Source organism: Ambystoma mexicanum, chromosome 13 (genome assembly GCF_040938575.1).
Source record: "Ambystoma mexicanum isolate Mex_15411 chromosome 13, UKY_AmexF1_1, whole genome shotgun sequence".
Lineage (NCBI taxonomy): Eukaryota > Metazoa > Chordata > Amphibia > Caudata > Ambystomatidae > Ambystoma > Ambystoma mexicanum.
In genome coordinates, this window is record NC_090938.1 from 8,640,729 (window position 1) to 8,653,318 (window position 12,590).

The following is a 12,590-nucleotide window of genomic DNA, read 5'->3' on the forward strand; positions in this document are numbered from 1 at the left end:
TTACAAGCAGCTCTGCCTCATCACAGAATCCAACTGCCTCCTAGACCCCACCAAATCTGGTTTCAGACCCCTTTGAGGAACAGAATCATCCTCTCTTGTGTTCATTTGGGATGACTTAAAAAAGAATAGCAGACTATGAAGGCTGTGCTGCACTCATCCTCCTGGATCTCTCTGCTGCTTTTGACACCACTGACAGACCATCCTCACTGACAGACCATCCTCACTGACAGACCATCCTCACTGACAGACCATCCTCACTGACAGACCATCCTCACTGACAACACCATCCTCACTGACAGACCACTCTCTAGGCATTAGGGATTCCGCTCCAAGATGGATCTCATCCTTCCTTTCCAACCGCTCACAAATGATGCTCCTTCCCCTTTTCTCCTTCCCCTTTACTCATGTTCCTAAGGGAGTCCCACAGGGAGCCTCCCTGTCCCCACTCCTCTTCAATCTCTACCTTAGTCCCCTCCCGGCACTCATCTGCTATCATAACCGTTCCTGCTATAAATAAGCGGATGGCACCCAGATCATTTTCAAGATTCCCAAGTAACCGGCCTCACTCCACCCTGACCTCGCCTCTTGCCTCTCCAAATTGACCACTTTATGATGGTTAACCACCTCCTCCTCAACCCTGGCAAAACATCTCTCCTTGCCCCACCCACCCCTGGCCACCCTCCCTAGGAATCCCACGCGCAGCATCCACCTCGATAAAAAACCTTGGATACACGCTGGACTTGAACGTATCATTCTCTCACCACATCAACACTGTGTCCAGATCCTGCCACTTCACCTACTCATCCTCAGGTGAATCTTCCCTTACCTCTGCTACCCACACTGAGTCTCTGCAATCCTCGCTATCATCCTCTCCCGCTTAGACGCTCTGCTACCCACAGGCTCTCTGCAATCCTCGCTATCATCCTCTCCCGCTTAAACTCTCTGCTATCCACAGACTCTCTGCAATCTTCGCTATCATCCTCTCCCGCTTAGACGCTCTGCTACCCACAGGCTCTCTGCAATCCTCGCTATCATCCTCTCCCGCTTAAACTCTCTGCTACCCACAGGCTCTCTGCAATCCTCGCTATCATCCTCTCCCGCTTAAACTCTCTGCTATCCACAGACTCTCTGAAATCCTTGCCATCATCTTCTCCTGCTTAGACTCTCTGCTACCCACAGGCTCTCTGCAATCCTCGCTATCATCCTCTCCCACTCACAGACTCTCTGCAATCCTTGCTATCAACCTCTCCCGCTTAGACGCTCTGCTACCCACAGACTCTCTGCAATCCTCGCTATCATCCTCTCCCGCTTAAACTCTCTGCTACCCACAGGCTCTCTGCAATCCTAGCTATCATCCTCTCCCGCTTAAACTCTCTGCTATCCACAGACTCTCTGCAATCCTCGCTATCCTCCTCTCCCGCTTAGACGCTCTGCTACCCACAGACTCTCTGAAATCCTTGCCATCATTTTCTCCCGCTTAGACTCTCTGCTACCCACAGACTCTCTGAAAACCTTGCCATCATCTTCTCCTGCTTAGACTCTCTACTACCCACAGGCTCTCTGCAATCCTCACTATCATCCTCTCCCGCTTAAACTCTCTGCTACCCACACTGAGTCTATGCAATCCTCGCTATCATCCTCTCCCGCTTAGACGCTCTGCTACCCATAGGCTCTCTGCAATCCTCGCTATCATCCTCTCCCGCTTAGACTCTCTGCTACCCACAGACTCTCTGAAATCCTTGCCATCATCTTCTCCTGCTTAGACTCTCTGCTACCCACAGGCTCTCTGCAATCCTCACTATCATCCTCTCCCGCTTAAACTCTCTGCTACCCACACTGAGTCTATGCAATCTTCGCTATCATCCTCTCCCGCTTAGACGCTCTGCTACCCACAGACTCTCTGCAATCCTCGCTATCAACCTCTCCCGCTTAGACGCTCTGCTACCCACAGATTCTCTGCAATCCTCGCTATCATCCTCTCCCGCTTAAACTCTCTGCTATCCACAGACTCTCTGCAATCCTCGCTATCCTCCTCTCCCGCTTAGACGCTCTGCTACCCACAGACTCTCTGAAATCCTTGCCATCATCTTCTCCCGCTTAGACTCTCTGCTACCCACAGACTCTCTGAAATCCTTGCCATCATCTTCTCCTGCTTAGACTCTCTGCTACCCACAGGCTCTCTGCAATCCTCGCTATCATCCTCTCCCACTCACAGACTCTCTGCAATCCTTGCAATCATCCTCTCCCGCTTAGACGCTCTGCTACCCACACAGAGTCTCTGCAATCCTCGCTATCATCCTCTCCCGCTTAGACGCTCTGCTACCCACAGGCTCTCTGCAATCCTCGCTATCATCCTCTCCCACTTAGACGCTCTGCTACCCACAGACTCTCTGCAATCCTCGCTATCATCCTCTCCCGCTTAGACGCTCTGCTACCCACAGGCTCTCTGCAATCCTCGCTATCATCCTCTCCCACTTAGACGCCCTGCTACCCACAGACTCTCTGCAATCCTTGCCATCATCCTCTCCCGCTTAGACGCTCTGCTACCAACACAGAGTCTATGCAATCCTCACTATCATCCTCTCCTGCTTGAACTCTCTGCTATCCACAGACTCTCTGCAATCCTCGCTTTCATCCTCTCCCGCTTGAACTCTCTGCTATCCACAGACTCTCTGCAATCTTCGCTATTATCCTCTCCCGCTTAGACGCTCTGCTACCCACAGACTCTCTGCAATCCTCGCTATCAACCTCTCCCGCTTAGACGCTCTGCTACCCACAGATTCTCTGCAATCCTCGCTATCATCCTCTCCCGCTTAAACTCTCTGCTACCCACAGGCTCTCTGCAATCCTCGCTATCATCCTCTCCCGCTTAAACTCTCTGCTACCCACAGGCTCTCTGCAATCCTCGCTATCATCCTCTCCCGCTTAAACTCTCTGCTATCCACAGACTCTCTGAAATCCTTGCCATCATCTTCTCCTGCTTAGAGTCTCTCCTACCCATAGGCTCTCTGCAATCCTCGCTATCATCCTCTCCCACTCACAGACTCTCTGCAATCCTTGCAATCATCCTCTCCCGCTTAGACGCTCTGCTACCCACACAGAGACTCTGCAATCCTCGCTACCATCCTCTCCCGCTTAGACGCTCTGCTACCCACAGGCTCTGTGCAATCCTCGCTATCATCCTCTCCCACTTAGACGCTCTGCTACCCACAGACTCTCTGCAATCCTCGCTATCATCCTCTCCCGCTTAGACGCTCTGCTACCCACAGGCTCTCTGCAATCCTCGCTATCATCCTCTCCCACTTAAACGCCCTGCTACCCACAGACTCTCTGCAATCCTTGCCATCATCCTCTCCCGCTTAGACGCTCTGCTACCCACACAGAGTCTCTGCAATCCTCACTATCATCCTCTCCCACTTAGACGCTCTGCTACCCACAGGCTCTCTGCAATCCTCGCTATCATCCTCTCCCGCTTAAACTCTCTGCTACCCACACTGAGTCTCTGCAATTCTCGTTATCATCCTCTCCCGCTTAGACTCTCTGCTACCCACAGACTCTCTGCAATCCTTGCTATCATCCTCTCCCGCTCACAGACTCTCTGCAATCCTTGACATCATCTTCTCCCGCTTAGACTCTCTGCTACCCACAGACTCTCTGCAATCCTTGCCATCGTCTTCTCCCGCTTAGAGTCTCTGCTACCCAGACTCTCTGCAATCCTTGCCATCATCCTCTCCCGCTCACAGACTCTCTGCAATCCTCGCTATCATCCTCTCCTGCTTAGACGCTCTGCTACCCACAGACTCTCTGCAATCCTCGCTATCATCCTCTCCCGCTTAGACGCTCTGCTACCCACAGGCTCTCTGCAATCCTCGGTATCATCCTCTCCCACTTAGACGCTCTGCTACCCACAGACGCTCTGCAATCCTCGCTATCATCCTCTCCCGCTTAGACTCTTTGCTACCCGCAGACTCTCTGCAATCCTCGCTATCATCCTCTCCCGCTCACAGACTCTCTGCAATCCTCGCTATCATCCTCTACCGCTTAGACGCTCTGCTACCCACAGACTCTCTGGAATCCTCGCTATCATCCTCTCCCGCTTAGACGCTTTGCTACCCACAGGCTCTCTGCAATCCTCGCTATCATCCTCTCCCGCTTAGACTCTCTGCTACCCACAGACTCTTTGCAATCCTTGCCATCATCCTCTCCCGCTCAGACTCTTTGCAATCCTTGCCATCATCCTCTCCTGCTCACAGACTCTCTGCTACCCACAGACTCTCTGCAATCCTCGCTATCATCCTCTCCCGCTTAGACTCTCTGCTACCCACAGACTCTCTGCAATCCTCGCTATCATCCTCTCCCGCTCACAGACTCTCTGCAATCCTCGCTATCATCCTCTCCCACTTAGACTCTCTGCTACCCACAGACTCTCTGCAATCCTCGCTATCATCCTCTCCCGCTTAGACTCTCTGCTACCCACAGACTCTCTGCAATCCTCGCTATCATCCTCTCCCACTTAGACTCTCTGCTACCCACACTGAGTCTCTGCAATCCTTTCCATGGTCATCACTGGTGTAGACTATGCCAACTCTCTCTATCTAGGCGCCCCAGCGTACCAGCTCAGGAAACTCACGAATCCAAAACTCAACAGTCAGACTCCTCTTTGCCCTCTCACCTAGAGAACACATCACCCCAGCCCTTAAAGTACTACACTGTCTTCCTATCAGCCGACTGGCATCCGTTAAAACCATGTGCATCACACACCGTGCCAGCCACAATACTGGCCCAGCCTTCCTCCAGGACAAGCTCACACACTACCAACCCATCAGAAACCTTAGATTTGGCTCTGCAGTCCTCCTCGTGATCCCCCTTACAACTCCACCAGAATGGGAGGGTCTTCCTTCTCCGTCTAAGCACCCACCATCTGTACTTCCCTTCCGACGTCCCTAAACATGGCTATTCCTTGCGGCAACCTAACGTTTCTTCCCTCCCCCCACTCTCTCTCTTCACGGCACTGTACACCTCTGTCACAGTTTCGTTTACATCCAGAATATTTCCTGCTGCAAGGTAAAGTACAACTCTCAGAACAGTCGGCTCTGATTCGCTTAGCAACACCAAATGCAAAGCGCCCAGTGAAGCATCAAGGTACGCAGTGAAACACCACTATGTGGACACCAGTGGCAGGCACAGAAACCCACCCACACACACTCACATCCATGCCCCACTCTAATACACAAAGCACAACAGCCATCAGACTGCAGCTAGACCTAGGACAGAATTCGGTCTAGCTGGACACATAACGAACCTCCGGCACTAGAATGCAGCTTTGACCTATGACACATTTCGGCCAAGCTAGTCACATAGAGAATCTGTTGCACTCTCTAATCTTCCTGACCTCGCCCACCACCCATGCGGTGCCTGCCCATCTTGGGTTGCTTAGTGGAACACGGCCAGCCCAATGCGCACCAGCATTCAGCTATTTACAACAATCTACATACTTGGACTCCCGTCCCTAAGGGCCTTCACTCACAAGCGCTTTGAGGCCATACTAATGGGATAAAGGCGCTATATAAATGACTGGTACTGTGCTTGGGCACATTAACCATGTACTAACATTGATGGAGGCCATCAAAAAGAAACTTTGTCCTATATCCAGGAGACAGGCTATCAAAGAACAGCTTCTCTCTCTCCCACCCTCTCTCTCGCCCTCTCTCTCTCTCTCTCTCTCTCTCTCTCTCTCTCTCTCTCTCTCTCTCACACACACACACACACACACACAGTCACACAGAGGCCTTGGCCTGAGCCCCACAGAGGCCATTACTGAGCATCCTATCCCCATCACAATAAAGCGGGTCAGGGCTCCCGCGAACTAACGGCTGCCACAGCTTATTTGTGCTCTTAGTTTTGTGCACCATTGCTTTGTGTTTATGCAAATATGCCAAGGCCGAGGGAAGGATTAATATGGTTGGTGAAGTTTTGTTGCGCTCCGGTCATGCTTTGTTGGGGTTAGGTGACGGTCTCAAAGGATGGAGGAAGTGTGAGTTGGGCTTCTGTGAAGGGCTAATAGACCTAAGTGAAGGTTTGCTAAGTTTGGGTGGAAAAGTAAAGAGCCAGGTGAAGGTTTGCTAGGGTCAGGTGATGATCACTAGTGCTGAATGAAGGACTGCAAGCACTAGGTGAAAGATTGCTAGACCTGGGTGGAGGATTGCTAGGATTGGGTGAAGGATTGTTAGGGTTGGCTGAAGGATTTTTAGGCTTGGTGGAGGATTGCTAGGATTGGGTGAAGGACTGCTAATGCTGGATGAAGGGTTTCTAGGGATAGATGAAGGATTTCCAGGGTTGGTTGAAGGTTTGCCACAGTTTGCAGAAGGATTGCTAGGGTCATGTGAAGAGTTGGTAGACTTGGGTGAAGGTTTAGTAGGGCCAGGTGATGGTTGCTATGGCTGAATGTAGGACTGCAAGCGTTGGGTGAATGATTACAAGAACTGGGTGGAGGATTGCTAAGGCTGGGTGGAGGATTGCTAAGGCTGGGTGAATGATTGCTAAGGCTGGGTGGAGGATTGCTAAGGCTGGGTGGAGGATTTCAAGGATTGGGTGAAGGATTGATAGGGCTGGGCAAAGGATTGATATGATTGGCTGAAAGATTGTTAGGGTTGGGTGAAGGATTGCTAGGCTTGGGTGAAGGATTGCTAAGGCTGGGTGGAGGATTGCTAAGGCTGGGTGGAGGATTGCTAAGGCTGGGTGGAGGATTGCTAAGGCTGGGTGAAGGATTGCTAAGGCTGGGTGAAGGATTGCTAGGATTGGGTGAAGGATTGGTAGGGCTGGGCGAAGGATTGATATAATTGGATGAAAGATTGTTAGGGTTGGGTGAAAGATTGCTAGGCTTAGGGGAAGGATTGGTAAGGCTGCGTGAAGGGTTTATAGGGCTGGGTGAAGGATGGGTAGGGATGGGTAGAGGATTGCTAGAACTAAGTGGAGGATTGCTACGGCTTGGTGAAGGATTGCTAGGTTTGGGTGACAGATTGCTAGGGTTGGGTAAAGGATTGTTATGGTTGGGTGAAGGATGGCTAGGGTGGCTGGGTGGAGGATTGCTAGGATTGGGTGATGGATTGCTAGGATTGGCTGAAGGATTGTTAGGGTTGGGTGAAGGATTGCTAGGTTTGGGTGAATGATTGCTAGGGCTGGGTGAATGATTGCTAGGGTTGGGTGAAGGATTGCTAGGTTTGGGTGAATGATTGCTAGGGCTGGGTGAAGGATTGCTAGGTGTGGGTGAATGATTGGTAGGGCTGGGTGAATGATTGCTAGGGCTGGGTGAAGGGTTGCTCGGGATGAGGGAGGGATTGTTAGGACTGGCTGAAGGGCTGCCAGATTGGCTGAAGGATTGTTAGGGCTAGATAAGTTTTGCTAGAGCTGGGTGAAGGATGGCCAGTGCTGGGTGCAGGGTTGCTAAGGTTGGGTGAAGGATGGCTAGGATTGGCTGAAGGATTGTTAGGTTTGGGTGAAGGATTGCTAGGGCTGGGTGAAGGGTTGTTAGGGCTGGGTGAAGGATTGCTAGGATTTGCTGAAGGGTTGCTAGGATTGGCTGAAGGACTGTTAGGGCTGGCTGAAGGACTGCTAGGGCTGGGTGAAAGATTGCTAAGGTTGGGTGAAGGATTGCTTTGACAGAGTGAAGGGTTTCTAAGGTTGGGAGGAGCCTTGCTAGGTTTGGCTAAAGGTTTTTTACAGTTGGCAAAGCATTGCTTGGGTTAGGTGCCAGCCAAGTAGGAAGGGGCATATGTTTGCCTAGGTTGGGTGCAGGTTTGCTGGCATCGGTTGTATGGTTTCCAGTGTAGGATGGTAGTCTCTTGTCCTTTCGTGTAGATTTCCTTATTTTTGAGGCAAGCTGGCTTGAGCTGGATGCGGTGCAGATATGTCAGGAGTGGTCAAGGTTTTTACTGGAGTTGGTTGTGGGTTTTCAGGGATAGGATCCCAGCTTCGGGGGGTTTGCTATATACTCCCTTATTTTGGGTGCAGGTTTGATCTGGGAGCAAGTGTTCTTAGGTTTAGTTCCAGTTTGGATCACATTGGAGCCCAGGTTTGGAGCGGGTTGCTTACAGGCCTTACCCAGCGGTCTGACCCAGGGGGTACCTACCTCAGCGATCTCTTTGTATTTCCCGTCCATTGAAGTTCTTAGGTCCACAGGGAAGTGCTTTAAAGTATGAGAAGGTCCCTGAAAAGACTTTGCAGACTGGAGCAGATGGGGACCCGAGGCGCCATGGAGCTCTGTGGGGGAAAAAAGAACACACATGAGATTGAAAGAGGCAGAGAGAGATAGAGTTAGAGGTAAAATGGAGCTCTGTGGGAATAAGAGAGAATGTGTGAGATGGCAAAAGGCAGAGAGCGAGAGATAGAGGGAGAGGCACCATAGAGCTCAGTGGGATAGAACATTCTGAGCACTCTATCCCTGAGAATGTGTGTTGAGAGTCGAGCAGCATTCTGAGTGCTCTATCCCTGAGAATGTATGTTGAGAGTCAAGCAGTATTCTGAGTGCTCTATCCCTGAGAATGTATGTTGAGAGTTGAGCAGCATTCTGAGTGCTCTATCCCTGAGAATGTATGTTGAGAGTCAAGCAGTATTCTGAGTGCTCTATCCCTGAGAATGTATGTTAAGTGTCGAGCAGCATTCTGAGTGATCTATCCCTGAGAATGCATGTTGAGAGTTCAGCAGCATTCTGAGTGCTCTATCCCTGAGAATGCATGTTGAGAGTCAAGCAGAATTCTAAGTTCTCTATCCCTGAGAATGTATGTTGAGAATCGAGCAGCATTCTGAGTGCTCTATCCATGAGAATGTGTGTTGAGAGTTGAGCAGCATTCTGAGTACTATATCCCTGAGAATGTATGTTGAGGGTTGAGCAGCATTCTGAGTGCTCTATCCCTGAGAATGTATGTTGAGAGTCGAACAACATTCTGAGTGCTCTATCCCTGAGAATGTGTGTTGAGAGTCCAGCAGCATTCTGAGTGCTGTAGCCCTGAGAATGTATGTTGAGAGTCGAGCAGCATTCTGAGTGCTCTATCCCTGAGAATGTATGCTGAGAGTCGAGCAGCATTCTGAGTGCTCTATCCCTGAAAATGTATGCTGAGAGTCGGGCAGCATTCTGAGTGCTCTATCCCTGAGAATGTATGCTGAGAGTCGAGACCATTCTGAGTGCTCTATCCGGGAGAATGTATGTTGAGAGTCAAGGAGCATTCTGAGTGCTCTATCCCTGAGAATGTTTGTTGAGTGGCATTATGAGTGCTAAGGCCCAGAGAAGTTATGCTGACACTCTCCTATATGTCCGAGGCCCAGATCAAAATCTTTAACCCATTATGAGAGACATCCATGAATTTGCTCGGTATTCCGGCTACAAAATAAATGACTCTAAATCTGAAATATTCCCTATCACTCCCGCTACCACAGGTCCATCAAATATTAGTGGGTTCAAAAGGGCACCCATCCGAGTCCGTTATTTGGGTATCATTGTGTCGAAAGAACAACACACATTATACGCAGACAACTATGAGACCTACCTGCATCTCCTGTCCATGAAACTACAGCTGTGGGCAAAACTTCCAATCTCCCTATGCGGACGAATTGCAATCTTGAAAATGGTGGTCCTTCCAAAACTATTATACTTCTTTTGCAATATCCCCTTATGGCCAGGTAGGGTCTTCTTTACTAAGCTTAAATCTTTAGTCACTACGTTCATATGGGGACTTGGGGTCGCAAGGATGAAATGACATAAACTGGCAGAACCATACACAAGTGGCAGCCTGGCCGCACCCGATTTTGAGCTTTACTACCTAGCATCACAAGCCCAATTTTCTAGACATTGGTATGCTCCGGAAGATACAGCTACACACATACCGCTGGAGAGGTATTCTGCGTCCCCTACTGAGCTACGCTCAGTTATATTCAATACACGACACAAAAATTCCTGCGTATATGACCCAGACAGTACTACTCTTAATGCATGGTCAAAAATGTTTTGGAAAATTCATCTAGAGATGCCCTATGACCAAGAAGCACCACTTTGGTGCTTTCCTGGAATTTCCCCCACCTTTGATGAGGCACTACAGAAAACTTGGGACCCTGATAAGCAATTGAAAATAGGAAACATTTACCCCGTCGGCGAATACGTTACTCAAGGTGACTTTGTAAACACTAGTGGGGGTGGACAGTTGAAACTATTACAATATCATCGGATGAGAGTCACATTTAGTAAGAAATGGCCGTCATTTCTGAAGGAACCAGACACACACAAATGTTTTCGAGCTATGGTGTCCAATGACGGCACGAAAATGGGTGTGTCTAAATTGGATGGGTTAATACAATCACACATCCACCCTCAAAACTCTTTTAAAGCTACATGGGAGGCAAATGTGGGAACTGCATTAGGGGATGTGCAATGGGGTAAGTACTGTAAAGTAACAAAAAACGTATCTTTGAATGCTGGGTTACGCCTGATTCAGTTTAAAATTCTGAACCAGTTACACTGCACCCCTGCCAGAATGGCCACATTTAAGGAAGGATGTACTGGTGAGTGTTTGAAATGCGGTAGCCCTCATGCAGACGCTTTCCATATGTACTGGACATGTCCCTTGATTGCTTCTTTCTGTGGTACTGTGGCAGAGACAATAGAAGATACCACGCACATTCCATCCTCCTATTTATTGAGAGATATTGGCAAATCTGCTGAGACCACGAGAAGACTCTTTAATGTTGCATGTGCTGTGGCTAAGACATTTTAATATTGATGTTAAAGGCTATTTGTAACGTGCACTATCACCACCGGAGTGGTCCCCTGGCGCTATATTAAAGTGTTGCAAGTCTAAACATGCACCTAAATTAGATGGTCTTCTCCGGGAACTAACATATGTAAATGAATCTGAAGAACAATTTGTGCTATCTGTGCCTGCAACATGCCGCCAAAGGACATCTGGGCCCCGTTCACAGGTTATTTATGCAAAATATCTGACGATGATACCTTTTTAACCTATATGCCATGATGCTGAAATGTTCCCTGATATGGCTCATTGTTGAAAATGTTAAACACTGTACGTATACTATACTGTGACATGTTATCGTTAACATGACCATTCAATAAACAAAGTAAAAAAAAAAATAATAATAGGTTTCCACTGCCTTTAATTTCTGTTTTGTTAAACCAGGTACAGATGGCTAAGATATACACAAAATTTAACCTGAGGAGGGCTTACCATCTTATCAGGATAAAAGAGGGCGATCAATGGAAGACTGCCTTTCGGACTAAATTTGGTCTGTTTGAATATTTGGTTATGCCTTTTGGTTTATGTACGCTCCAACTGCATTTCAACATTTCATGCAGGAGGTGTTGCACGAGTATTTGGATTTATTTGCTATTGTCTACATTGATGACATCTTGATATATTCAGAGGCTGTCAAACATGTTCAACATGTGAAGGCGGTGTTGAGAAGGTTGCAGCACTATCATTTGTTTGTGAAGTTGGAAAAATGTGTGTTGCATACTACGAGACTGGAATTTCTAGGATTCATTTTAACTCTCTCTAGGGTAGTCATGGATGACAGGAAGGTGCAGGCGGTATCAAAATGGCCGTCCTCTCAGTGTGTGAAGGACATCCAGTCGTTCCTGGCGTTTGCTAACTTTTATCACAGGTTTATTAACAACTTTTTGGCCACCATTACGCCCATTACATTACTGTTAAGGAAGGCTTGTGAATTCAATTGGGATGAGAAGACAGAGGAAGCGTTTGAAAGGTTAACGGTAGCTTTCACTGAAGCGGCGATTCTGTGACATCCTGATTCCGAGAGACCGTTTTAAGTCAAAACGGATGCCTACAACATGGCAATTTGGGCAATCTTGTCACAGGAAGATGAGGGAATTATGCATCTATGGCTTCTTTTTCTCGCAAGTTGAGAAGGACCTCCTAGCCATCAAAGCTGCTTTTCAGGAATGGCAACAATATTTGATGGGGGCATGACAACCGGTGGTTACACAAGTATTTACAATATCTGAGATCGGCCCAAAACCTTGAGTCCCTCGCAATTACAGTGGTCACAATTCTTTGAAGAATTTGACTGTGTGGTCACATATCATCCGGGAAGGAGCAATGGGAAGGCAGATGCATTGTCCAGACAGGTGAATATGGGAAGTCAGAGTCAGGTGGAGCGAAGTATCATGCCTATGGAGAAGATTGTGGGGGCAGTAACAAAGGATATGCACTATGAAGTGCGCAAGGGGTTCCCTAGGAAGGAGTGGCAGGGATGGGTGAGGGGAAACAAGGTGAGGAGCATTCAGGATGGGTTGCCCTATCAGGGGGGAACATTGTTTCTCCCCACAGAGACTTTGCGAATGAAGGCTTTGTTATGGTGCCACAAGTCCCCATTGACAGGCCAAGCATGGGTAAGGAAGACTCAAGACATGGTGCAACGTTATTTTTGGTGGGACAGGTTAACAGCTGATGTTCGTGATTATGTGTCACATTGTGAGACTTGTGTGAGATCCAAGTCAAATAATTCTAAGAAGGCAGGGTATTTGCAACCTTTACCTACTTCTAAGGAGCCCTGGACATGCCTGT

At 48.7% G+C, this 12,590-nt stretch overlaps 1 protein-coding gene across 8 annotated transcripts in view; it reads right to left on the reverse strand.

The window, feature by feature from the left end:
* AMPD2 (adenosine monophosphate deaminase 2) overlaps positions 1-12,590 on the reverse strand; it is a 947,247-nt gene that overhangs the window by 695,431 nt on the left and 239,226 nt on the right. For all 8 annotated transcript variants that reach the window (XM_069632996.1, XM_069632994.1, XM_069632993.1 and 5 more), the window contains exon 2: positions 8,129-8,259. In XM_069632996.1, coding sequence (XP_069489097.1) covers positions 8,129-8,158 — 30 coding nt within the window. In that variant the 5' untranslated portion in view covers positions 8,159-8,259. The remainder of the gene's footprint in view (positions 1-8,128; positions 8,260-12,590) is intronic.